This window comes from Triticum urartu, chromosome 6 (assembly GCF_003073215.2).
Source record: "Triticum urartu cultivar G1812 chromosome 6, Tu2.1, whole genome shotgun sequence".
Taxonomy (NCBI): Eukaryota; Viridiplantae; Streptophyta; class Magnoliopsida; order Poales; family Poaceae; genus Triticum; species Triticum urartu.
In genome coordinates, this window is record NC_053027.1 from 280579074 (window position 1) to 280606909 (window position 27836).

A 27836-nucleotide genomic window follows, 5' to 3' on the forward strand; every position below is an offset into this window, starting at 1 on the left:
TGAGTGGTTAGTCATGCCTATGGGTTTATCGGAAGCACCGGGTACTTTTATGCGTCTTATGAATCATGTCTTTCGCCCTTACATTGGTGAGTTTGTTGTGGTCTACTTCGATGATATCCTTGTTTATAGCAAATCTCTTAAAGATCATGTCACCCATGTTTGAACCATTTTGCAAACTCTTCGAAAAGAGCATCTCTATGCTAACATGGAAAAGTGCCTTTTTGGCATTGATAATCTTGTTTTCCTCGGTTTTGTAGTTTCCTCTAAGGGTGTTCATGTTGATGACTCTAAGATCAATGCTATTAAAACTTGGCCACAACCAACCAACTTGCATCAAGTGCGTAGCTTCCTTGGTTTAGCCGGTTTCTACCATAGATTTGTGAAGGACTTTAGCACCATTGCTTCACCTTTGCATGCTTTGAGCAAGAAAAATGTGCCTTTTGTTTGGGGACCATCCAAAGATATCGCATTCAATGAGCTTAAGAATTTGCTTACTCATGCTCCCGTGCTTGCATTACCCAACTTGACAAACCCTTTGAGATTCATTGTGATGCTAGTGGTAATGGCATAGGAGGTGTGTTAACGCAAGAGAAGCGCCCCATAGCTTACTTTAGTGAGAAACTTTCCGGGGCGCAACTCAATTACCCCATCTATGACAAAGAGTTATATGCTTTAGTGCGAGTTTTGCATGAATGGGAACATTATCTTCGCCCTCATGAATTTATCATTCATACTGATCATGAAACGCTTAAATACCTTAAGGGTCAAACTAAGTTGAACAAGCGTCGTGCTAAATGGAGTGAATTCATTGAGTCTTTTCCTTATGTCATCAAGTACATCAAAGGTAAGGAAAATGTTGTGGCGGACGCTCTTTCCCGCATATGCATGCTTGTTACTCAACTTGAATTGGATGACATTAGCTTTGAGCACATAAAAGGCTTGTATGCGCATGATCCCACTTTTACTACTCCTTATGCCAAGTGTATGACGCATGCATCTTGGGAATGCTATAACATCAAAGATGGATATCTTATGAGAGCTAACAAACTTTGCATCCCCGAGTCTTCTCTTCGTTTGTTGCTTTTGCAGGAATCTCATGGAGGAGGACTAATGGGACATTTTGGATGCGACAAGACTTTTGCTATGCTCTCCAAGAACTATTATTGGCCCAAGATGTTTTGCGAAGTCCACCACTTCACCAACCGATGCTCTACATGTCGCAAAGCTAAGTCTAAAGCTCAATCCCATGGACTTTATATGCCTCTCCCAATTCCATATCAACCATGGGAAGATATTAGCATGGATTTTGTACTTGGATTGCCTAGAACTAGAAATGGAAAGGATTCAGTATTTGTTGTTGTGGACCGATTCTCTAAGATGGCACATTTTATTCCTTGCAACAAGATCGACGATGCTTCACATGTTACCAATATCTTTTGTAGGGAAATCTTACGACTACATGGAGTGCCAAAGAAGACTGTCTCGGATCGCGACGTCAAGTTCTTGAGTTACTTTTGGAAGACCCTATGTGCCAAGCTCGGAATCAAGCTACTCTTCTCCACGGCTTACCATCCTCAAACCGACGGCCAAACGGAGGTGACCAACCGCACACTCTCCGCTCTACTTCGAGTGCTAATCAAGAAGAACATTAAGGAGTGGGAGGAGTGTCTACCTATCGCCGAGTTCACCTACAACCACACAAGACACTCAACTACCGGCAAGTCCCCCTTCGAGGTCGTCTACGGATTCAACCCATTGTCCCCTTTGGACATTCTCTCGCTACCACTACAAGAGCGCATCAATATGGACGCAAGTGCACGTGTGAACCATCTCAAGAAGGTGCATGAAGATACAAGGCACACCATCGAGCGCCAAGTACAACGACTTGCGACCAAGCTCAACATCAACAAGCACCCCATGATATTCAACATTGGAGATCTTGTGTGGCTACACCTTCGCAAGGACCGCTTCCCCCACGAACGCAAGTCCAAACTTCGACCACGAGCGAATGGACCCTTCAAGGTGCTTGAATGCTACAACAACAATGCCTACAAGATCGACATTCCACGCGACAAGTACTTCGTGAGCGACATCTTCAACGTCAAAGATCTCTCTCCCTACCATGGTGATGAGGATTTCGATCCGAGGTCGGATCTTCCCAAGGGAGGGGAGATGCTGCGGAGCATCCTATGGTCATCCCCATGGACCTACCATCGTCTCACGAAGTGCCAAGAGGACCTATGACTCGAGCTAGAGCTGGAGCTCTCAAGACCGAGGTGACTTCTCTCCTTAGTGATATTACATATGACCCTCTCGAGACATGGCTATTACCTAAGTCCGAAATGTTGTGCATGATTAGGTACCAAGAGGACCCTCCCGAAGATGCACGTGAAGACAGACAAGCGGCCAAGTCCACGGATGAAGAGGAACGCCGAAAGGAGAAGAAGGCAGCTCCAGGGCCCGGACATCCGGCCGCTGGAGACATCAACTACAGCAGCATTCCAGCCGTCGAGCATCTACAGGCCCCGGACATCCGGCCCCAACGCTCGGATATCCGAACAAGCTGCAAACAGAGGACAGAAGAGAAGCCCCGTCAGCCCGGTCATCCGGCCCCAGCCCCGGACATCCGGCTCCTCCCGAAGGCCCGGACGTCCGGCCTGACGCCCGGACGTCCGGCCCCGTCTGTCTGCGCACAGTAAAGGGCCGAGGCCCATGTACCCTTTCGCCCCCTAGACTATATATACTCTCCTCCTACCTACGTTTTAGGGTTAGCGTTGTGTTAGCTCATTCGTGAGATAGAGCTTCGCTCATCCATCCGGATCTACTCCACGAGAGAGACCGCGGCCCCTCTTCGGAGAAGATCCACTTGGATTCAAGACCTCCTCACGGAGAAGACCATCAAGACCTCCTCACGGAGAAGACCGGTTACCATTGTATCGTCCCTTGTTGACTTTGGATCTTGTATCTCCTTTTGTGTTCATGGATCTAGCACATGTGACTTAATCTTGTTGGTTTGAGTGTTTCTCTTTGTGCCCTTTGTGATTTCCCCTCGTGTTCATCGCAGGATCCGCTCCTTTCGTGAAAGATCGGCCCCTAGGGTTTCCACCCTACATCACGCGGAACTAGGGCGCCTCGTCGCAGAGGTGCCATGGATCGAGAGGATGGAGCTCGGTGTGTCCTCGAGCATAAGGTCGAGTAGGGAGGCGCTGCGCGTGGGATTTGGTGGGGTTTCGATAGCTGGCTAGACGGTGACAGAGAAGACCATGGTGTCGAGCTTCGGTGGCGGTGGTCAAATCCATGGCGGGGACGGGGCTCCCTCCTGTTCAGAAACCTGAGAGACATGGATGAATAAGAGAGAGGGGGACGAGAGAAACGGGGGAAGGAGACAGGGCGTGGGCGCTTAACTCGTGGTCGCAGGCGACGGTGCCGGTCGTTAGCCGACGAGGCGGGATGGAGGAGCACGGGGCTCGGGCGACTGATTGCTCAAGCACGCAAGACGAGGGAGACGGTCGGGGAGGATTTTGATCGTGGTTGCGGGCTCTGGTTGGTGGTCTAGATCGGGAGGGGATCCCAAGGAGGAGGACACAGCGGACTGGCGGCGGGCAGGAGGATCCCTAGAAATTAGGGATTTGTCTGATGATTGCACTACTTAAATAGGTAGGTGGGTTAGGAGGGGCAAGCTTTGGACCCTCCGGTCAAAATCGGGCGGTTGAGAAAAATAGGCTATGGGCGTCCAACTGAGAGACCGAAGATATTTTTGGGGATGATCCGGACCCATCGGTCACGACTGCCCGGGTCGGGTTCGGGTAAGTTTCAGACGCGCACGCGAGGGGTCGGTGCACTGTGCAGAGAGGTTAAACGACCAGACAAGAGGGATTCAAAAACCTAGTTGGTCTCGGAACAGTCAACGAAGGCAAGGGGTTTAATGGGCTCAGAAAAGAGAGAGAGAAGAGAGCGGTCCGGCTGGTCTAAGAGAAGGTCAACAGAGACAACGAAGAAGCGGTGACTATGAGCGGATGCAACTTTTGAAAACATGACGGCAACGGAGTGTCTATGCAATGTGAATGATGTGATGATGAATGTAACAAACAAATAATTAACAGAGCCGACACGCAAAACAAGGAAGGCATCTAGAGCGTCGGTCTCGGGTCGTCACAAGTTGCTCCGTGACTTCCCTCTAAGTACCTGATCACGCATAGGGTCTTCGCTTGAGGTAGTAGCCATGTCTCACATGAAGAATGTATAAGTTCGAAGAGGAGCGAGTTCACCTTATCTTCGATAGCCTTTACTCGAGCTCTTGTCTTTGGTCCAAGTGGTGTCGTGGGAGATGTAGGTAGGTCCACGGGGATGACCGTAGAATGCTCTGCATCAATTTGTGTCTCCTCCGCGAAGGTCTTCATATCTATCTCGGGACCGATGAGCTCCGCGTCTGCCTGAGTTTCGATCTCCGAGAAGTTCAAGTCTTGCTTTGGCCGTCCGAGCCGCAAACACGCTTTGTCGAAGGCGTGGGCGGCGATGTCCGACGAGTCATACGTGCTGAGCCAATACAACACGCCCTACTACATGATCTCGGCTGAGAAATAACCGGAGTCCTGTCGACAAATGTCGTGGAAGCTGGTGGAGCTCCTTGGTCGGCGAAGCGTGGCATGGTGGATCCCGGCAACAGAAGTTCCCGATGGTCGGAGAGAGGAGAGGTGGCGGTCGATTTGCGGCGTGAGCGTCGACGGCGATGGATTTGGTGACAGCGAGGGCGCAGGCGATCGGATTTCGTGGCGGTGGAGGCGGCGGGCTGCGAGTTTGGTGGCGGCAATGTGACGAATGCGCCAACCAGAGAGAGGCATGGGGTGCTAGATCTGCAACGACGCGGCGTGCCGCGGCAGGCGGTGGCCGTAAGCCTGCAAATTTGGCGACGACGATACTACGACTGAAAGTCGGGAGATTTGGCAAAGACGGCGTGCCGAAAAGGGAAGCAGGCACGTGCGCGGCTGCGGCTGGAAGTTTCAGCCATGAGGTCGCGGGTCGGCAGCCGGTTTTGTGTTTGGGCACATAGTCGCGTGATGCAAACACTGGTTTTTGGGCAGCCCTAAAATGGGACCACATATTTTTGCGTTTAGGGCAGCTGTTGGAGCTCGTGTGTTTGGGCACGCAGCCGGGTGATGCAAATATACATCACTTGGGACTGGTTTTTGGGCAGCCCTAAAATGGGACCACATATTTTTTGCGTTTAGGGCAGCCGTTGGAGCTCATATATTGTTTGTCGAAGGATGCGAAAAAATTGGATTTTTTTTTTGAGCAACTAGAGATGCTCTTTAAGGTACTACAATTCCATCTCGAGATTACCAAAAAAATAGTCACTTGTCTGGCAATATCTGCACTCATTTCAAGTCCATGGGTTGCGTCCAAACCCTACCCAACATGTCATGGGTAAGGTTATGAGTATAACATTTTTATCAAGGCCATGCCCTAACATTGACCCAATAAGCTGACATGTTAGGGCAAACTATGGTTCGTGTTCAAACTATTAAAATCATATGCTTTAATCGTGTCTGTGTGCTTTGCATGAAGCCCTTTGTCTAAATCATTGAAGCCCTTTGTTTGAACTACCGTAATTCTTCTCTTGACCATGTCATAAAAACTGAGTTTAGTTTCAAATTTCTTTAAAAAGATTATTGTTGATTTACATATATTTCAATGAAGACCTACATTCGATGAGGTTACAAATAAATGATAGCTCAGATGTCCAGCCCAGCGATAATGTAACTTAGATATACTCTCTCCTTTTCGATTTATAGAACTTATCTCAAGATTTTAGGTTTCCCGTTTTATAAATCTCAATTTCATTGTTCCACATAACATGTTAAATTTTAAGGTGCATTAATTCATTGCATGCAAGGGTTAAGAGAAATTTGACCAATACATGTACTTCATGCATGCATGCATTACAATTAATGCATTGATAAACACAATTCTTTGAGAAAAACGAGTGCATTAATTGAGTGCTTTTACAAACTACAAAAATTATTCCGCCACTTATCATCTACCTTGGTTGATGAGATTTTTGAATTGAGCCTTATAAGACTAGCCACATTGAAGAGTAACATATTCTCTTCGTCCGGTAAAGAGTGTACATTTAGAAATTTTAGGACAAATTATGGGATTGAGTAAAAAATGCATTGGAAAGGTACAAGCTACCATCTCTCTCCTCTTTAATTACCCAACCCCCAATGAGCTAAGTGCATGTAGAAATTAAAAAAAACCATGTGTAGATTGCTATTGGTCTTGATTACCGTGTGATAAGATAGAAATATTTTTTCCTACTTTAAAGTGCATTGCGAAGATAGAAATACACTCTTTTGTGGACAAATTTTGAAGCTAGATGTACACTCTTTATCGGAAGGAGGGAGTACACTAGTAACACACATATCCCTAGACTATATTACTATCTTCATAATGGATAGTAACATAAGTGTGGTAACATGCAAAACTTTATTTATTATGTTGCATTGAAACATGTGATATTACAGTAACTAGCTAAGTTCCTCAAACTACCTCTCTTCTCATTAATTCATTGCCACATAAGCAAATTTGCTAAATTGGACTTAATGTTACTGCTGAATTTACTCCCACTATGGCTAGTCTAAACCAGAAAGGAGATAGTAGTTACTGCTCCCTCCGTCGCATAATAAAAACATTTTTGACACTATACTGGCGTAAAAAACGTTCTTATATTATACAGTAGGACGAAGGGAGTAGTATCGTAAGAGTGAAGCAGGTATCGTATTAGTATCCCTCATAAAAAAGAGTACAAGTGAAGCATCACTCGTACCTCCTTTAGTAATGATCGCTCCCTCCCTATCCATATTAATTATTAATTGATGTTGGTTTAGTACAGAGTAGAAACGGGTCGAAGGAAACAAAGGGTCAGTTTGGTTCGAGGCCTGGCCCTTATGCCTGGCAAAAAGTAATGCCTGGATGTCGCCGGAGAAGTTGAAGAATTCTACCTGCCCAGGCTTGCCTGGTTCATATGCGTTTGGTGGATAGTCGCCGTACTACAGTACAATTAGGTAGATAAAACTCTGGACACCCATCAGTCCATCACTTCCATGCAAAAGAAATATTAAAATAGTACCAGGCAGATGCATCAGCCCACCAGGCGTGTCAAACGGGACGCCTGGCCCAGGCTAATCATGTTGCCTGGCTGGCCAGGGCAGGCTAATGGCATTGACAAGTTTTTAGGCCAGGCTATAATAAGATGATTGAGCAGAATCCAGGCAAGATCTCAGGCACTCTTAAGGCCAGGCAATCTTGCTTCAGGACATGATCCAAACATGCCCTTAAGTGCGATTCATAGACAGCAAGTTAGGTCAGCAGCCTGAAACCGAACTCATATATCAACATCCCCTCCGGAGCTGGGTGAATCGCCATCACTGCCGTCACTACCACTGGTGCTGCTGCCGCTCCCGCTTCCGCTGCCGCTGCTGCTTCCACTTGAACTAGAGGTGGCCTGCTCCACCTGCTGTCCTTCTGCATTGACTTGAGCTCGCAGCGCCTCAGCTGCATTAAGTCCCTCCTCAGCTTCGTCATTTACATCAACATCAGCAACCTCATCATCCATGTCGAGCTGATTTGGTAAGTTGATGTCAAAACCGCGATAAGACGTCTCTTGTGCTGAGGCCATATTATTGGGTGAGCCATTGTCATCATCACCGAGTATGTCTAGGTTTTCATCTTGGTCATTGGGATCAGGCGAAGAGGAAAATGGGTCCGTGGTGACTGGTTGATATTTAGAGCTCCTGTTACTGTTTCTTGGTCCTGTCATTAGCAAGGGGCAAATGAACATTTATTACAATCTTGGCCGACAAATCAAGAAATTTAGCATATCATAAATAACACAATCTTTGGCAACGCTTTAGAGTATAAATGTTTTTTTTCTCATTGCTCCATTTGAATCGGATGGCAAACTTGATTGTAGCATCGGATGCATGGTGAAGAATCACCATGATCACATTATTTAAAAGAAAAGGTCCACTTATCAACGCTCAAGGAAGGCAAAAGTTTACTTTTCAACCCTGAACTTCAAAACCATTTAAAACGCAACATTGAACTATTCAAACAGTCCACATTTGACCTTAGAGTGGTTCCACAAGTGCTCTCGGATGATGTGGATACCACATGGCTGCTATGTCATCGTTGGTATTAAGCTATATCTACACTTACTTACTCCCTCCTTTCCGGTTTATAAGGCTCATCTCAATTTTTTTGTTTTTCCAATTTAGAGGGCTCATTTCCGTCTCATTTTAGTTTCCAATGCGCATTAAATCTTTGCATGCAAGAATTAAAGAGGAACAACACCAATGCATGTAATGCTCCTACTCATCTAGTGGCCAAGCATGCATGCACTGCAATTAATCCAAATTAATGCATGAGTTTAATAGGGGTAGTTTTGTAAAGTACGAGATACATTCCTCCACTCACAAAATGCCTTGGTTGATGAGATTTGATACTTGAGCCTTATAAACCGGAAAGGAGTATTTCGTCCGTAATTTCGTCGGTCCACCTCGCCCGATCGGTTTTTCCTCTCGCAATCTCATAGGTTGCACCGGTTTCCGTGGTCCGCATGCACGCCTTCTGTATTATTTTTTTCGTCCAAATGCAGTTTCCTCAACTCAGTTTGTGGACCCTGACTTGACTTGGAATCTGCCTTAACTAACGCCTCATATATTTAGGGCACGTACAATGGTGCTATCTTAGGAGTGCCACGTAGGATAAATGATGAGGTGGAGAAGAGAGAACTCATAAGAAAAGGCTTGTCTTCTCCTATTTAAGAGAAGACAAGAGATGATCTCTTAGCAAACAATATGTCGCACCATATTTTTAGAAATGACTAGTTATTGAAGATAAGACTAAGAGATAACCTATTGTAGACATTTTTTTTTGTCATCTCTAAATTACATGCAAGACTTAAAATAAGACTATCTTATCAACCACTGTACATGCCCTTAGATAGAGAGGAGAGGACGGGTGAATCCCGCGGGAGGCGGAGGAGCGGCGGACGAGGTCACAAGGAGGCGTACGTCAAGGCTGATGCTGATCCCATCGGGAACTACATCGACCGCTGTCGCCTCTCCTGTGAGTGTCCGGGAGCCCCTCCTCCCACAAACACATAGCACCGTCTTACGCACGTCCGCCGCTCGCTGCCGCCAGCTGGTCGTCATCTCCCTCACCGGCATCCCAACATCGGCAGCAGCCTTCCTCTCTTCAACCGTGACATATGTTTCGTACGTCGTCCCATGCCATACGTCGCGCACCTCTCTCGATCCACCCCCCTGCTCCCTAACACGGCAAGGAGACAAACGCTGCCGAGGTCAGGTCAGGCACGGCAAAGCAGACCAGACCCCATCCAGCCCCATCATCCTTGCTGCGGCAAGGAGACGGGCGCTTCACAGCGAAGTAGGCTGGATAGATCTGATGCACGAATGAACCCCATCCATGGATGCAAGGTCTCCGTGCTCATCGTCGATGGCTGCACCCTCGCCAAGCCGCTCATCATTCGCGAGTACATCCATGACGTGTGGCCTGGTCGGGAGTCGCGTCCCACGCCTTCATCCGAATTCAACACAACCAGGGTACATGGCAGACGCCCACGGGCAGAAGGATTCTACCACCGTAGAGAACATGAACCGCGAGGGCGTCCATGCCATACTACATCCAACACTGCCAGGGGCTGGTGCAGCTGACATGTACGAGGGTGCCAACGCGCCATACTACATCTGCCACTGCCAGGGGCTGGTGCAGCTGACATGTACGAGGGTGCCGACGCTTGACGGGGACGAGAGCACAGAAGAGGCTGCCGCCATCGAACCCGGTCAGAGCATGCCACGCCGACCCACGGAGCAGGCTGCCATCGTTGAACCTGGCCAGCCACGATAGTGCATGGACAAGGGCGCCGCAACCGAACCCGGTTTGGCAGCCGGCATGCTGTGTGAGTGAAGCCATAGAGTACCAAGGTGCAGGCCAGCGTGCATTGTGTTCACCCCAGGGGTAAAGTTCACATGGCGATGGGCCGAAGCCGCCACGCTACAAGATGCGCGTTGCACATCCGCATGGCGATCGTGCACGCATACGCTTTCGTAGCCAGGTGCGGTCACATGAGCTCCTGGGCGGCGTAGATATACAGCGAGCATGCATGTAGTACACACAAAGCGTCAAAGCATTAGCCTGACTGACAGTTCTTTTGTGGGAAGAGCCTGACAGATAGTTGTAGCTCCTCAACTAACCTATGTCTAAAGTTTCAAAGCAAGGATCAATATGCAAGTCAAAAAAAATCAAGGATCAATAATGGCAGCCAGATTACACTGCTAAAATTTCAATTTGCTCCAGCTGTTTTGTAGCTATGTACAGACAGACAGGCCTCATGCTTAGGCATTTCACATGAACAATGGAAATTTAATGCAGAAACTCAATGAGATCATGACTAATTACCGTCACATGCAATTACTGGCTACTGCATTCTATTGATCATGCATAGAGCCACAGTGGGAAGCTTCTGTTTCGTGGAAGAACTATGAGTGCAAGTGGACCAAAAAACACACAAAACAGTGGGCTAACTATTGTCCTGTGGGTCCTAGCTGCAGACTGCGTACTCAGCAAGTCAGCAGAGCACTGCTTGCTATGGAGGCTCATTGACATCTGCCACATATGGTAAAATTTTAAGCAGACCCTATTGTTTTACTTCGGTCTTCCTACTCTTCTTTTTCATATATCCTTCTATTCTCAGCCATGATAAAGGAGCACAAATAAAGTTATTATGATATGCTTTGCTTGACACCTTCTTCGGGTCATCATATAGACATGAGAATTAAGTGTTTAATTTTATCTAATTTGATTTAGAGGACCTGAAACATCCTGCAGTTTTACAACAAAAATTGGACTGGTCTCTCATGCCTAATATTATGTCTTAATTTCTTAAATAAATAGGATATTGCACATAGACAATGCTTTAGTCGACATAACTGCGAATCAACGAAGGAGTGGCGCAGCATGTGTCAAAGCTTTTACCGTTTTTATGCTTCTCAATGTTAGTCCACAAGGAGTATAGATTGATTGACGCTCTTGCCTTTTTTTTGCATCGAATATAGGAGCTTTATTAACGAAGTATCATACGGTTATAATCCACCCGTAGGCAAGCAACAAGAAAATCTGGGCTAACATCTAGCCAACTCTCAGTCCCATCAAGTGAACAATCAAGTCGAGCACATGAAAAAGCATCACCTCGAGGGTCAATTCTAGACATGAAAAAGCATCACCTAGAGGGTCTGAAAATTAAGGCAATGTAATTCAACACTTTCAGTGTAGCATGGAGTTAGTATGTGGTATTATTATTGACGCCTAAAAGATAGGAAAATAGATGCCTTGTGTAAGGATCTGAAGGAGAACTGCGGGATGGGATTGGATTTGGAGGAGGATTGCCGCTTAGGTTTGTTGTGCATACATGGCTGAAGTGGTGGACGACGATCAAATATAATAATTCATTATTTGTGTAATCTCTGGAAGTAGCATAAATCTGCCATGATTAATCAGCTTGATCAATAAGTTATTGGATGTGTCTAGGGCACATCTAGATGTGCTCTAGTTATTGCACATCTAAGTGAGTGAATCAAGCATAAAGAGGAAAAGAAAAAAGAAAAGAAAATATCCACACGAATCTCAACATAAGATCAATGACATAGGACTTAGATGTGCAATACTTATTGCACATCTAGATGTGCTTAGCAAAACTGTAAGTTATTCTTTATAGGCCAGTTTCACATCCATACCTAAATAGTATCATTTTTTGATTATTAAGGATTAGCTTCGCATCTTGATAGTGGCATGGCTTCCCAGTAGTTTTAGACAAAGGGAAGATAAAGCAGAAGCAGACGTGTTGGAACCTACAAATTGATACTGCCGGCAGGTAAACTCTTGATTACCACACGAATTCTTAAATTTATTTTATACCTGTTGCCACGCACGGGCCTTTTTCCTAGTCTAGTCATAATCAAGTTGTGGATGCTGTACAATAGGCATGAAAAATTAGCTACCTATGCATATGTGTCAGGTGCAGAGTAGAGTTCAGTTAGCGATCGTGAAGATTCAGATAAAGGACGGACCAGATGCGTTATAGTGCGATGACCGGACGGCTCGCATGGCTCGCCTGGTTACTATACCGTTTCATCCGGTTGCCGGTTACTGTTACCGTTTAGCTAGTGTCGAGGCTATATAACGGCCAGCGCAGAGCGCTTGTATCGATTCATTCTGAGACTTATCTCATTACAATGTATACCTAAACCTCCCTCTGTGAGGAATATACCTTAGCATATTCGAGATAATACGATCCAGATCGAAACCCTAGCTCGTGTTCTTCCCAAAATTCCCCAGATCCGCCAAGCAGGGCGTGACAATATGTCGGCAGCAGTAGCTTTTCATTTTGATGTATACAACTTGCCTAAAGCTTCTAGTCCAGCTATATCACAGCTGCATGGTAGTAAGTGCACTCAGAAGTAAGCTGACTGCTAGTGAAATTCATAGCACAAGCGCCAAACTATCTATTAGTTGTAGAAGAGTAAACAGATAGTTGGGGCTAGGACAGTTTGTAAGTCCTACATAAAAGGCTGTGTACCCCCTGGATGTGAAGTTAAGCCTGTGCTACATTGAGAAGATAAATATAGGTTCATCCCTTGCCTGTGCTACATAATAGCTGGTCACTGACTTCGGCCCTGTGCTGGACTCCGACCACCCTCCTTCCTCCCTCCCGCTGCCAGCCAGAATTTCTTCCTTTCTTTCTTCCGGGCAAATAATGCGGCGGCCATATCCAGATCAGCTCTGGTTGTAATCTCGCTGTTTGTGAAAAGGGAGGACATGTTTGTAATCTTAGTTTTCTTTCAGGGTCCTTAGTGCGGAGCACCCTTCGGACATCACCATGTCAAGAGCCCCATTGTCAACACCCACGCAACATCTACTTCAAAGATATAAAGGTGAATCTTCATACACGTGTCTTCTTGTCCCCTTCGAGAATGGTATACTACTTGATCCTCCTTCCTCGTGCATACATAGGTTTGAGCAGAGCTTCACACATGGCAAGGAGTTCATGCGGAAGAGTATGACTACACCATCCATGAGGGAAGCATGGAAACAAAGACGGAAGAACAAGAGAAGGACTGCCCTGCTCAGCCGCCAGACATCCGGACTCAAGCCCGAACATCCAGCCTGCCCACATCCGGACTCAAGCCCAGATATCAGAAGGTTCGGCCCTCAAGCCAGACATCCAGCAGCACACCAGACATCCGTCCTATCAACAACCGCCCGGACATCCAGCCCCTGCCTGCGTGCAGTTTCGGGCCCGAGGTCCATGTATCCCTCTCCCACTTACCCCTTTGTGGACTAGCTTATGTACATATATATCTCCCCCACCTCCTCATTAGGGTAAGCTAAGAATTGAGAGAAAAGAGAGCTTAGCTCATCTACCTCCCCTAGTGGGATTCCTCCATTGGAGATGAAGGCCTCCAAAGTGGAGAAGAACCATCCATCGTTGTCAAGGCCTCCTAAGGCCTTGTTCGGTTGCAACAAAATTGAAGGGGATTGAAGTGGATTGGGGTGGATTAAATCCCATACAAGTCAAAACTCACTCAATCCCCTCCAAACCTCTCCAATCCCCTCTAGGAGAGGTTTAACCGAACAAGGCCTAAGGGAGAAAGGATCCTCTTGTAGATTATCAAGACCCATCTCTCCAATAGATTTTGATGAACTACCTTTATATCTTTTCCTTTGGTGTTGTTGAATGCTTGAGATCTATCCCTTAGGCTTCTGATCTGAGTATCTTGTGTGTGGATCTTGTCGAAAAGAGTGTTTTCCCCTTGTGCCTTGTTTTTCTCCCCAAATCCACCCCCAATTCGTGAAGATCAGGCAAAAAAGGGCTTGGCCCTACATCATTCCTCTTTGTGGTGTACCATCATTTTTGATATATGAAGCAGCTTCGGGGACATTCTGGTCCCCTTCCCCGTGTTAAAAAAGTATTTGGTATCAAAGCTACGGTGTGTTAGCTCAAGAAAGATATGGAGAAAGGAGTGTTACAAATAAGCTGAAGTATAGAAGTGGAGGGGAGCTGGGCTGAACACAGGATAGTTTTATTTCTGAACCTGTGGCTTGTACGGCTGCCCTCTGGGTCTACAGAGTACATGGGGAAGTCGGTTCTAATGCTAAACTGACCATGCAGCTCTAGCCGCTGCTAGTACATGCAAAAAACAAAATGGCTACTAGCTGTCTAGATGCATATGCATATAGACTACCACTCCCTAGCTAAGTAAATGTAACACTAGGATTACTCCTAACATTCTCCCCCTGATTCTTGTGTGTCTACTTGGCGCTGATCTTGACCCTTTCAATCCTTGTGTTAAGCTCATGGAAACGAACCCGCCCTAATGCCTTCGTTAGGATGTCTGCAAGCTGGTCCTTGGTGCCAAGAGAATCAGCAGAGATGCTCCCATTCTCCATGCATTCACGGATGAAATGATACCGGACGTCGATATGCTTGCTCCGCTCGGGGAAAACTGGGTTCTTGCTGAGTGCCAGTGTGGACATGCTCTTGAGCTTGACGGTGTCAACTTTCTCCCCTTCAGATCACCGAGCAACCGTGCTAGCCAAATGGCTTGAGTTCGAGTTTGGATTCAGCTGTGGATCAAGCCACGAGTGGTTTCTATGTATAATGGACTAGCACGTTCACCGCTTTGAGATCCAACAAGAAACAGAAGGATTAAGACTTTGCGTGATGCCTCACTTAGGGTATTAGCCCTCTCTCTCTCTCTCCCCCTCTTAAAAACCCTACCGATAAGAATACATAAGCTACTTATCCCGCAAACGTTGGAACCGATGCTACTTGGCATGCCTCGTTTTTTATAACAAAACATTTGAGGTTATCACGAATAGGTATGCCAATATCCCGTAAACGCAAAGACAACGTTTGGAACAGATGCTACTTATCCAAATACTCATGTGCAACTGTTTGGGCTTGGCATGGCTCGTTTTCTTCTACAAAAACACTTGAGGGGCGATAAAAGAAACAACATTGCAGGGCCACAACAAGTTACAGATTTAAATAAGACCAAAGGAGTGAATTAGCCAATCTCAGGAAAGTAAAACCTGAAAAACAGGACTGCAAATTGCAATGACAGACTTACCTACAAGCGTTCAATACAATCCTACAAAATATACTTAAAGGATCTTCTAGAATCAAAGAGGCCCGTATTCAAGGCAGTAAAAGAAACTAAATAACTTAATTTCCACATCATGAACATATACAAGAATAAGCAGATTAAAGCAGTTACCTGGATTTTCAGGTTCACCAATGTCGATGTGCTCAACCTCAACCTGCAGGATAGTCAGAATCATGATTAGATACACAAGGGCCTCTTGAAATATCTAGTATTAGACTGAAATTGTACAGCATCAAATCATGAAGGTCGGCAAAGATTCCATACAATACTTGTATAAACCATGTCCATAGATTCATCATCTGACAATTTTAACTACGAATTTAGGGTGCACTGGTGCACATTTGCAGGTAAATCTAGTCACAAACTCAAGATACAATATTGTGTTATAAATATTGTGCAAGTGCAGTTGCTACTTGATGCAGTTTGAATATAAACTCAGTCAAATGAACCAGCGTGCACAGGCCTATGAAGTGCATCTGCGAGAGAAAGGAGGATTTGTGCCACAACATGCAATACAGGAGGACGGCTGCGGCACTGTAGGAGGTGAGCATGAAATGGCACGACAACGAGTAGATGAGTGTTGTACTGTAGTGGCAATGGGTGGGAGGCTGGGAATCACTGTTGAACTAACAATACTACCTCTGTCCCAATTAACATGGCGCACACATATTTCGAGGTTCAACTTTGACAATCAATTTGACAAAGAGTGGATTATGTGTCACAAAAATTATGAAGTCCAATTTGTAGTAAAATAGTTACCAATGGTGTAAGTTTTATGACATATAATTAATTATTACTGGTGAAACTGATAGTCAAAGTTCAAACACGAAAAACAAGGGTGCCATGTGAATGGGGACGGAGGGAACCAAAAACACTGATTCGGAAAATACTCAGGAATGGGGAAGGAATCCAGCCATCCAGGTGTTAAAACAGAGGAAAAACACAGGGACATGAAAGAAACTGGCGGTTGAAACAGAGGAATGCCAACACACAGGAATGGTAAAAGGGTAATTAACTTTGAGCAAAAGAAACAACCATAACATAGATATCCAGGCAGCACCATCTATGCACCAGTGGTCTAACATTCACCTATTCTTCAGCATGGTCTTTGTGAACCAGCCATCCTATCCCCAAGATCCAATGCAATTATTGTAGGAGGACAGCCCATGCACTACCCCCGACCTGCCTAGACACAAGCCATGCACCGGCGCGCGTGCACACTACACTCGCCCATGAGAAACAGAAGTTGCATTTTGTGGGGTCTGAACTCTATCTTGGGTCTTTTGGACTTCCACAAAACAAGAGCTCGGGCCTTAATTCCGGTGAAATTAGAGAGAACCACGGTGTTCCTATTGTCTGCAACAGTGCTCCTTTGGATTGATTCCTGCAAAGTGCAAACCAAACAGCACAACAGTACCTATTGTCATGGAATAGAAATTCCTATGCACAATGATGGAGATCTTATATTCCAAATAGGACCCTACGGTTTACACAGCAATCAGCGGGGCTGTATTTTCAATAAGCAACTCAAGGTTCAGTTAAAATGCAACCAATATTTGGGTATTTCATAAAATAGCACGATGAAATTGAAATACTAAGTAATAAATGATTTACTTTAGCAAATCACAAACAAAAGACTTGTCTTGTGCAGTTCCAAAGGATGTTGGCAATCTTTTGAACTGATTAGTGTTGAACTAAGGCAAAAGTGTGACTTTTTGTTGGCGCTATTTTAAATGCATCATATAGCCCTATTGTGTTTTAGTGGTTAATGACAAGGCAAATAAGAGGACTAATATTTTATCAAATCGAAGGACTAACATTTTATCAAGTCTGTATCAGAAAAATAGTCCTTGGTAATAAGGGGGCGTTTGGTTCGAAGCCGAGAATGGATGGGCTGAGGGTATCCCTGTCCGCCTGGTTAAGGATATAGCCAATTTCATTTGTTGGTTGGAAGGATAAATGGTGGTTGGGGATAAGCAGTTTTATGTTTGTTTTGGAAGGATGACAAGTGGATGGGTTGTTCAGTACCTCTCAGGTGAGAATACGCTGTACAAAAGATGAAAAGAAAGAACTGAGCATGTGTGTGACGACCTTGCATGGTGTCACGTTAGTTTGTTTTTTCTTTGCGTAGAAGTAGTAGGGCCGAGTCATGCTTCTTTTACGGCGGCCAGTAGCTGCATGTGTGGCCTTGATCCATAGGATGTGGGATGGCACGTTCAGAGAGGGCCTGCTGACCGGATCGCATGTCCGTTACGCAAGGAAAACAAGGCAAGGAAAACAGCAAAGCCGCAAGCCAGTTGCGCGGCGAACTTCTGTGTTCGTGAGCTGTTCGTCATGAGTACGTCGATCACTGCCCTCTGAGAGAGAGAGAGGGGGGGGGGGCATGCAGCACCAGACGCTGCCACCGCTGGCGGATCACCCACACGTCGAGAGAAACGGAAAAAGTAGAGAAGTGGAGGGGCAGCACCTACTTCACCGCGCCGCCGCCTGATGCGAAATCGCCGCCACCGCCTACTTTCCGTTCGCGAGCGAGAAAGAAAGGGAGGGCGGGAGATAACAAGTAAACATTTCGGCAGGTGACGAGCGCGGGTGGCTGCCATCATCCGCGAGATTTTCGCGGATGAGGCCAACCAGCTTTTGACGAGAATATTCTGAAAATCTGATTATCCCTAGCCACTATCCCTCAACCAAACGCGCGGTACCATCTGAAAATCTGGCTATCCCTCAACCACCTATGGATGGCCAGCAAACCAAACGCCCCCTAACTGGAAACATCGTTGGCGACCCCTATATTTGTGCTACCAGTGGTTGCCTCCTAGCTCATGCATGTAATTTAAAGGCTTTGGTGAACCCAAAATGCACAATGAGTCTAAGGACAACCATACTATCAATAGCGGCACAAGCAAAATAACTAGGTTCGAACTCCAAGTCAAGATCCTCAACCAAAATCCCAAAGTATTCGATTCCTACCACTCAAATTCCTCTGTTTTTCCTATCCCTGTTACTTCCGAGTATTTCTACGTGGTATTACATGTTAAAGAGTATTAGTATTGGTCTAGGTCTCCTTGCATATTCATATTGGTCCAGATTCCCATATGGTATCATGAACCCAGGTTTCGAGGGGGGGTGGGCGTGCCGCAACTCAGCCTCCGAATGGAAAAAAATCGGTATCTGCCTCTCCATTTTGATAGAACCTCATCGGCATATCATGTCGTTCACATCTTGAACCACCCTGCTTTGATCTCATTTTCCTCGGTCTCCTCCGACAAATTTCTCTAACCGCTCTCCCCAAAACAGTTCTACTGTTGCTTCCAGCCTGCATCACCAATGTACTGTGATTCCTCCCGCCCGCTGCTTCGCCCCCATTCAGATCAGCCATGTACACCAAGCGGCTATCTGGCAGAGCTACTCCCAATCAAGCAGCCACGCCTCGCTCCCTCCCTCTGTTGTAACAGTATGTCCAAGTCTTCAGAAGCGATCTAGCCTATCGCTACCTCCCCAATCGTGCCCTGCATGTAGGGGATCTCACCTGCATATGTATCATGTACAATAACTTAATGAATATATCAAGCACTTCCATATTCCTTTTTGGTAATCACAGCCGCGTTCTCGTCCCACCTCTCCCATGTCAACCTCCGGCACTGCCGCCGCTGTCGTTTCCTCCCCCAGTCCACCTCCCGAGCAAGCGACGACCTTGGTGCTGAGCTTGGAGCTGAGAACCTCCCTCCTGCATCTGGTGCCCCTTCGCCTCTGCTACCCAGCCCCGTGCCTCGGCCACCGACAATGCTCTCCTCGATGGACCTCGAGGGATTCATCCAGTTCAAGATGGGCCTCGACGCCCTCAACTTCACCCAATGGCGTAGCTCCATCAACTTCCTCCACGCTCGCCACCATGTGCAGGATCATGTTCGGCATGGGCATGCCAACCGCCTCAATGATCCCGAAATGGACAACATCGTCTTGTGGTCCCTCTACCATCGAGGGGGCCTAATCGACGTAGTCGCTCCGCCAAAATCCTCAGCTTACATGATCTAGGCCCAACTACACGAGTACTTCTTCGACAACCAGGCCGGCGGCATGCTGCACTTGGGCCAAGAGTTCCACGCCACCGTCCTCGGCAACCTCTCCATCAACGATTATTGTTGTTGTCTGCAACACATCGCCATGGCCCTCCTGGGTTTGGGCAAACCGGTCAGCAACTACACTCACCCTCCAGATGATTGACGGGCTCGAAAAGAAGCTGAGAGGCCTTCGTGATCCTCCAGTCGACGACGGCGCTGCCCTCGTTCACCCAAGTGCGCTCCCGCCTTTTCCTTGCCCAGGCTCTGGAGATCGCGGTGACTGCGCACCCAATAGTTGTCCTACTGGCCGTGGTCGGCTAGTTCAACGCAAAGCGCAATGGTGGGCGTAGACATGGTCACGGAGACGCGCCAGGCGGACACGGCTCCAGGTAGCAGTCATGGCTTTGGTACTTCGCCCCATGGGGAGTTGCACATACATGAATATATGGGGATAACCATGGAGTTGCAGTTTGGTTTCTCGTGGAAAATCAATGGTTGTTGTGAAGGCATGCCTTTATTTTGGTGGTTTGTTCAGAATGCATTTTCTACACCATTTTATGAACCTACAGGCAACGTGCTGCACCTAATGGATTGGTGGCCCACTCTTCCATGTCTACAGCCAGCTAATCCTATTTTGATGCTACTCTGCATTTGGGGGCTGCAAAACATTGGGATACCAGGATGCCTAATCATGTTCCTATTAGGGTTTACATCCAAATGGTGGAGCACACTTGCAGCATGTTCATGGCATTGTCTTGCACAAATCGTTCTGATGCTTGTGCATTATTCTGGACTCATGACACTATTTACAATGATGAAAAAATTTCCCACTACAGAGAGCAGCATCCTCGCCTCCCTGAGCGTATGATAATACCTAACATGTGCAGAAACACAGTACAGTTTCACGCTGCAGCTTCAGGCCCACCAGCTGACAACAGTGTTGGGATCATGGAGCTCTGGTGCAGCTACAGCTACTAAAAATCAGTTTGGAATCAACAACAATTCCTTGATACGATATGATGTTACAGGTACAACGCGATCATGCAACCCACCTCTTTTTGCACTCCATGGAGTTCCCAGGTTTCATCCTTGCCATTTCATGTGGTACAGCGAGTGCTTGCTAAGTGGGATGATGGAATCTTGAATCTTCATTGTCGGGCACCATTGCAAATGAGGAACGAGTGCCTATATGCAAGTGCAGATAGGCACATGTTGGAGTTGCCCTTTGGAATAGACCATGGTTGGGACCTGATGCTTCTCGGACATAATCCACATGGCTTGAGCCTTGAAGGTTGCTTCCTTCACCACCCTGGTGCTTGTGTTCAGATTTTAGAGTGATGGTGCTACACTGGCTCTTGGATTTTGTTCAGGCATTATTGGTCTACCTGTCCAAACACAATGGGATCCCAGCGGATATGATGTTTCTTGGAACTACATCCTCAGCTTCAGGACAAGCCGCAATTTAAGGGGGCGAGAATGTCATGCTCCAAGGGTCATGCCCCTATACTCTTCATGGGCCTACTCTTCAGAATGGGCTATTGAAACTTGGGCTTAGCAAGGCTATGCTGCAACATCGCCTATATAGAAGGAGAGGCACCTCACCACATGACAGCGAATGGATGAATCGTCTTCAAACTTCTCGTTCCTCTCCCCCTGCTGCTACTGCATCCCATCCTCTGCTTGCTGATTTCTCATCCCAAATCTCCCTTGTATCTCCCGACTTCTATATAAGATCGTTACTGATCCGTCTGTCCGTTCCATCTCTGTACTGGTTGCTGGAGGTCGGACGGAGGTGTTGATAGTCTAATTTGGATCTGGTTTGTATGGTCGCCCAAATTATTTAGTTTTGGTAGTTAAGCTAATTGGTTGACACATTGATTGAGAATGGCCACAGGATTGCAGTTCTAGAGGCCAGGTGCAGCAGGCTAGATGCAGCAGAACTGTGTGTTGGAGCTCACGCATGAAGAGAAAGCAGGAAAATGATCTGGTTTAGAAAACTTAAGATAGAATAGAAATATTTTGCATAATAAGCTGTTCGGCCAGAGCAGAGCTAAGATAGAAGCCGTACTGGTATTTGGCTCAGGCCGATGCTTTTCGAGATCTGGCCAAACTAAGTAAAAAATTAGGAATATCCTCCGTTTTTAGAGTGGACTCTAAAAAAATAAGGGATAGAGGGCAGGTTAGGGAATCTGCTAGAGTGAATTTTCACCCTGAATCCTTTAAAATGGCAGTTTTTTAGATGGGAGGTGAGATTTAGGGAATCTGCTAGAGTTGCTCTAAGTACATATAGATGAAGCATCAATGGTAACAATGAAGTCTGGACAAAGACATTATGTGCTTTAATATTTGTTAGTTTAGAAAGTACCTACAATTATATAACGGGATACCTATTGTCTCATGTCCTCTTCTTCCCAGGTCTAAAAATGAACAAATGATGAAGCAATTACCTAAATTTAGCTAAGGCATGTAACATGCTAACAGAACTTACCGGAACTGAGTGTATAGAAGGTTTGTTCGTTGCAGGCAACTTGCCAACTTTCGCTAATGGAGGAGAATGAGATTCACCCATTCCAGTAGTTGTAGCTGCCAAGGAAGTTGCTACAGACTCTCCCGGAACCCGGACATGCCTTAATCTCTTGACTGCCCGGTGCAATCGTTCCAAGCGAAAGGTCTCACCATCAAAAAACAAGACACCATCATTATCCTTGTACTCTTCTTGGCTTCCCTCGAATGCCACCTTTGGCCTGCCAGGCTGATTGTTATGAAATTCCACAGTTACCCGGTTATCTTTGCTCTTCTGCAGAGAGCCAGCTTGAGTCTTGTCAATAGATGCTGGCTTAAATTCATCTGCAAGATCGAACAAACAAAAATGATTTAATGCAAAACAAAACATGATTGATACCGTAAGACAATAAGAACACATGAGCATTGATGGATCAACAAGAGTACTCGGTTCTGTTAGATAGTATAGAGGAGGAAGCTTGCCTGCTTCCTAGTCAATGATGAGCTATGCTTACCTTGATAAGTGTGTAGCAAGAAATTCACATTAGATGCATAAAATATAACTTCAGGAAACATGGAGTTAATAATTGGAAAGATTAAATACACTAATTAATGCCTAAACATCACCCCATGGATCAATACTTAGATCACATGAAGCATGAAAACAGAAGAAGGTTATGTAAGATCAATATGAGGCCCAAAGCATTTCCATGGCACGTGACAATTTCAGAAAGAAAAAAGCATGATACACTACTCAGTTGTGAAAAGTTTGACTGTCAGATGGAAAGCAAATTCCTGGAAGACAGGCAACTAAAGCGGAAAAGTGCTTGCACTGGATTCTCAACAAAGCTACGTGACCAAGGACACTGCAGGATGATAAACACATAGGAAAGCAATTTGCTACTCTCGCCACTCTGCAACCCAACATTGGCCGCCATCTCAAGCCATCAAAGAGAGGAAACTTTCTTAGACAAACAATTGCACATAATTTGGGGGACACAAAATTAGACTGTTTAGGTTAATCAATTGAATTATTTCTTGGGGATTTGTGAAAAGAAAAGGTGAAATGTCTTTAATATGGCCATGTAGTACGAAACAAAAGGAGCTAAAACTACTGATAAGAGCTCCACTTCAAATTGTTTGTGTAAGAAAATACACAGGAAAAAAGGTGCCCAACCTTACAGAAACTACAATGCCCAAGACTTATTTTTGTTAAGATCTATGAAAAAATAACTTCTGATAATTACAAAAGAGCGGGTTTGAGATAAATCGTAACGCTCAGTGATGCCATTTCAGAATCTCCAATTGAAAAGGGGCTACTTCCTACTGAAAATCAGGATATGTGTATAAGGCCAAAATTTGGAAATAAAAGAGAGCAGGAAGAAGAAACACTTAAACAATAAATTAACTCCAGGTACTTAGAAAGAGAGTAGAAAGGATAAACCTTTCACCTGTTGTGTACTACCAGTGGGAAGCCCAAACAGAGAAAGAATAAGGGTGTGTCTGGTTGAGGTCCTGAGATGGAATATAATGGGCCGGTTCTAGTTTTGGAGATTATTCACGTGCTTGGTTGAGGTGGTGGAATGGAATGAGTTGGTTCCTTGAAGCGGGATATTCCATGTAAATGTGGAATGCAGTGGTGGCTCCAAATCGGTCGGACGGACTGGTTCCGGGTAAAAATTCTCGTCATGTGCTCTCATGTGGCCACTATATCTAATTCTCTCTAACATGCAACTATGCCAACTCAACATGTGACCATGCATGAGAAAAGACCCACCTTAGCAGGCACCATGCATGAGAAAAGACCCACCTTAGCATGCACCATGCATGCTACTGATATATGATAAACATTCTACAACTATACAATCAGCAAATATAACAAACTATATGTATTATAGTTTCAATTCTCATTACTATTCCAAATACTAATGTAGTAATGTTTCATAAAACCAAAGTGCATTGAAATAATTGCAATCAATTCCATCAATAACGGGACAAAGAAATAATGAAATCTTTATACCAGAGCACTGAACCAGAACAATGAAATGCTAAATAAAATGAAGCTGATTTATATATGAATGAATGCAAAAAATGCAGCATATTGTTGGCAGGGGCGGAGCCAGGATTTAGGTATGGCGGGGGGGGCAGATGGCGATGAAGCCAGAAAATATTTTGTGCCTCACATCATACTACCCAATAATTCTATATTCAAGTGTGATTAAAATTTAACTTTGCCTAGACACACAAATTTTGTTTGCAGGTGGAGCGTGTCTAGCAATAGCTAATTGGTCAATAGCTTCAGATATGTGCCAAGAAGACGAAGTTGATAATCGAACTATTCTAAAATATGACATGAAGTGTCATGCTATAAAACATTTTCATAGGAAAATTTAAGGTATACAGACAAGAATAATCATGTATTACCATATGGTTGGCTTTCAGTTTGCATTTATATAGGTTTGAGTGGCAAATCATCGCTGGTTGTATTAGGAAATTTTATTGTTTAATTTGCAAAAATTGATCAACGTTGCCATATACATAGAGAATCAACCCCAGCCCTACCTCATTGACGGGTCTGAGGTTTCGAACGATTGCAAGTGCCTATACCCTAGCGCAGCGACCCATCACAAATCACACAACCAAAATAAATAAATTCTGATGTAGAAATTCAACATGATACAAGATGAGAATAGCGAGAGATTAATAGGCAATGTGATGTGTTATCCTTGGCTAGTTCGTTGACTGCAGCCTGAAGAATTGGTGAGTGAAGCAGCCTGCGTCGCCATATGAATCATATCTTTTCTTAGGGAAGACCCAAGGCAAGGAGGCGGCAAAGGCATGCTAGGACAGCAGCGGCGCATCCCTAACCACACACGCACTAATCATGGAGATAATGTCTAGCGCCAGGAGATTTAGCGGAGGCGGCCAATCGTCAAATTTGCCTTCTTTTTTTTAGCAAAGTCCAATCTGCCTTGGCGTGGACTTAGAAAATGCCTAATTAGTGGGCTTGTACATGGGCCTTTTTTTTTCCTTTCTCAAGAATTCACGTAATAGGGGGGGCCAAGTACGCTCTACGTTGCAAATGCCTAATAGACAGCTGCCTACAATGTTCGCTCGATCGTTGGGGGGGGGGGGGGGGGGAAAAAAAAAATGCTGATACGGCAGCAACACGCTCGTGATACGGCGAGCGACAGAGCGCAGCCCCGAGCGGCCGAGCCAGCCCAATAGCCCACCACCACCTATACCTAATCTCTCTCTCGCACTCTGTTCGACCGCATGAGGAAGGGATCGAGGGCGACTCACCGCCGCCGCTGCCGCCTGCAGTGGCTCTCCGCCGTCGCCTCCGCCGCCTGGAGTGGCTCGCCGCCGCCGTCCCCACAGCCTGGAATCGCCTCGAGTCTGCTGCGCCGCCGTCGCAATGTAAACAATTTCCGCGAGCACCGAGTGATGTCTGATGTGTGCTTGTTGAGTGCTTGATGCAGGGTGCTGGATTATTGCTTGGCTGTGCTTGCTGGCTTCCGTAGTAGTACTGGTACACCGAGAGAAATAGCTGCACAAAGGAGGCTATCACTTCTATCTATTGCTGCTTGTTGATGTTTGTTGGATAAAAGTGCGTGCTGATGTTGCTACTTGTTGATGTATTTTCTATTGTGCATACACCATAAGGAGTTGAGGACCTGCATGATCATTCAAGACTAGAAAAGAAAAGAGCCTTGGAGGCAATCAGCAACTAATGGTGTTGAGGACATTTTGTTATGTTTGTTTTTATTACATGTTATTTTATTAATTATTTATATATACTAGCCGTATCGCATATTGCTGTTTTTAGAAATTGCCGTATCCCGTATCGCCGTACTCGTATCGCCGTATCGGTGTTGCCGTATCAGTGCAACGTAGCTGCTCGCCCCCCCCCCCCCCCCCCCCCCCCCCCCCCCCTTGGCTCCGCCACTGATTGTTGGCTAAAAGAATCTAAATTGTGAAACTAAATCTTTAGGCCTTGTACAATGCAAGGTGCTTAAGAGAGGTGCTTAGAGAAATAAACCAGATTTTTTTAAGCACCTGTGTTTATTTGTAGAGGGTAGATGCCTAATTAGGCAACCCCTACTATAGAGATAAGCACTGGTGCTTAAGAAGAACTCGATTTATTTTACTCAGCACCTTGCATTGTACAAGACCTTACGGTGCTTCTTTTGCTATTGACATCAAACTACTCCATAATTTCAACAACCGCTATCTGATCAACAAGACAAATTCATCAGATCAAAACATATTAGCAGAAGATAATAATAAGCCCACAAAAGTGATTGGTATCCTTTTGCACTAGATTCCTACTTATCTCTTCACATGTACCTGTGTATATTGGTCTTGACCCTATGCAAAAGAGATAAAGTTGTTATTCCTCTAACAAGTTACACGTCTCCACTGTAATCACAACCCAAACATCGTTACAGGACACCCTATGGCAACCGATTCGATGAACTCCAGAACTCGAATACCAAAACGGGCATCACACACCATACCAACAATTGGTTGAAGAAAACCCCTACCTCTCGTCGAACTAAACAACTAATAATATGTCGAAATAGGCTTTCGCCCCGCTTTATAGATAAAGCAACCATCCATACAACGAGTAGCAAGCTGTGAAATAAACAAAGTGAGCAACAGCACAAGCACGCCCAAAGAAAATACAAAAGAAAAGCGAGAAAAAAGACCACCAAGTGGCCACATCATCACGGATGCGGATCGTCTTTCAAAGGCGGTGACGGTGCTAAACAAGAAAGAGGGGGGAGGGGGGATCCGGTATCTTACAGCGGAGCGTGCAGAACTTGGTGGTAAGGGCGGGGTCGCGGCAGGAGGATCCCAATCGAAGGTCGTACCACCGATTCGGTTGCGGCGCCGTGCTCGGCTCGCCGGTGTTGCTGCTCGCCATCCCCACGCCGCTACGGGGCTGTCAGATCGTAGTCGAAGCAGCGGGGAGGAGTCCCGAAGGCCGCGGGTCGCCAGTAGTGGATGGGCGCGGGTGTGTTGACACTTGGGGTAGGGGTAGGCGTGGCGGCGAGGCAGGCGGTGGCGGCGCGCGGCGGCGGACGGCGGTGAGGGGCGGGGCGGGGCGGGAGGTCCAGATGAGATCGAAAGGAAGGGTCGTCCTGGTGGCTGCGTTTGTTTTTTCCTCTCTCGCTCGTACCGCTTCAGGTTCAGTTAATACGAGGACTGCGGGCCAAATTACCAAAACGTACGGGGACTATTTTGAAAAAACGCCACGGCGATGAACCCTGCACACTCAATGCGTGCTTTATTAGTCTCCATCTCCATCTCCACTAGTAGAGTGCCCGTGCGTCGTCACGGGCCTTAAAAAATTGAGAACATTCTTTTATTGATATTATTATTATTAGTATTTAATATCAGGCTACTGATTACATCACTATGCCTTCCTTCTCATTGCAGGTTGATTGTTACTGATTGCATATCAAATTTCACATGTATAGAAAAGATAGCCAATCACATACGAAAATATTGAGATCCACTTCACTTGCAATGTAATTCGGTAACATATACCACCAGATATAATGAACAAAACAAATAAAGTCATACAAAACCATAGAACTCTTTACTGGGCATTACAAATGATAGGTGGCACATGGAGGCCCTTTTATGTTTAAGATTAATCATCTCATGAAAGCATGTCTGTTATTAAACATTATTTAAGAGTGAAGTGCATTGTAGGTCCTCGAACTATTTCCGGGGTGTCACGTAGGTCCTCCAACTATTTCAGGGGTGTCACGTAGGTCCTCGAACTACGAAAATCGTCATCCAGGTCCTCGAAGTGTTGTGAATGTGTCATTCAGGTCCAAAATCTCCCCCTCTAACGGGCCATCTGGCGCCGTTAACCGTGAGCACTGAACAATAAACCATGAACAAAAATGATGTTCTGGAACGCTATTATTACTATTCACGGTTTACTGTTTAGTGTTCACAGTTAACGGCATCAGCTGGACAGTTAGAGGGGGTCAGGGAGATTTTGGAC

General features: G+C 45.8%; 1 protein-coding gene across 1 annotated transcript; it reads right to left on the minus strand.

Annotated features, from left to right (window-relative positions):
- Positions 1 to 7067: 7067 nt before the first annotated feature.
- On the minus strand, positions 7068 to 26873 carry LOC125513223 (ell-associated factor Eaf). The gene is made up of 4 exons (XM_048678278.1): positions 26621 to 26873; positions 21798 to 22156; positions 15360 to 15402; positions 7068 to 7812 (listed from the first exon to the last, which is right to left on the minus strand). Exons 1-4 carry the CDS (start codon positions 26739 to 26741, stop codon positions 7385 to 7387), a joined length of 951 nt encoding a protein of 316 aa, XP_048534235.1. The 5' UTR covers positions 26742 to 26873; the 3' UTR covers positions 7068 to 7384.
- Positions 26874 to 27836: the final 963 nt, after the last annotated feature.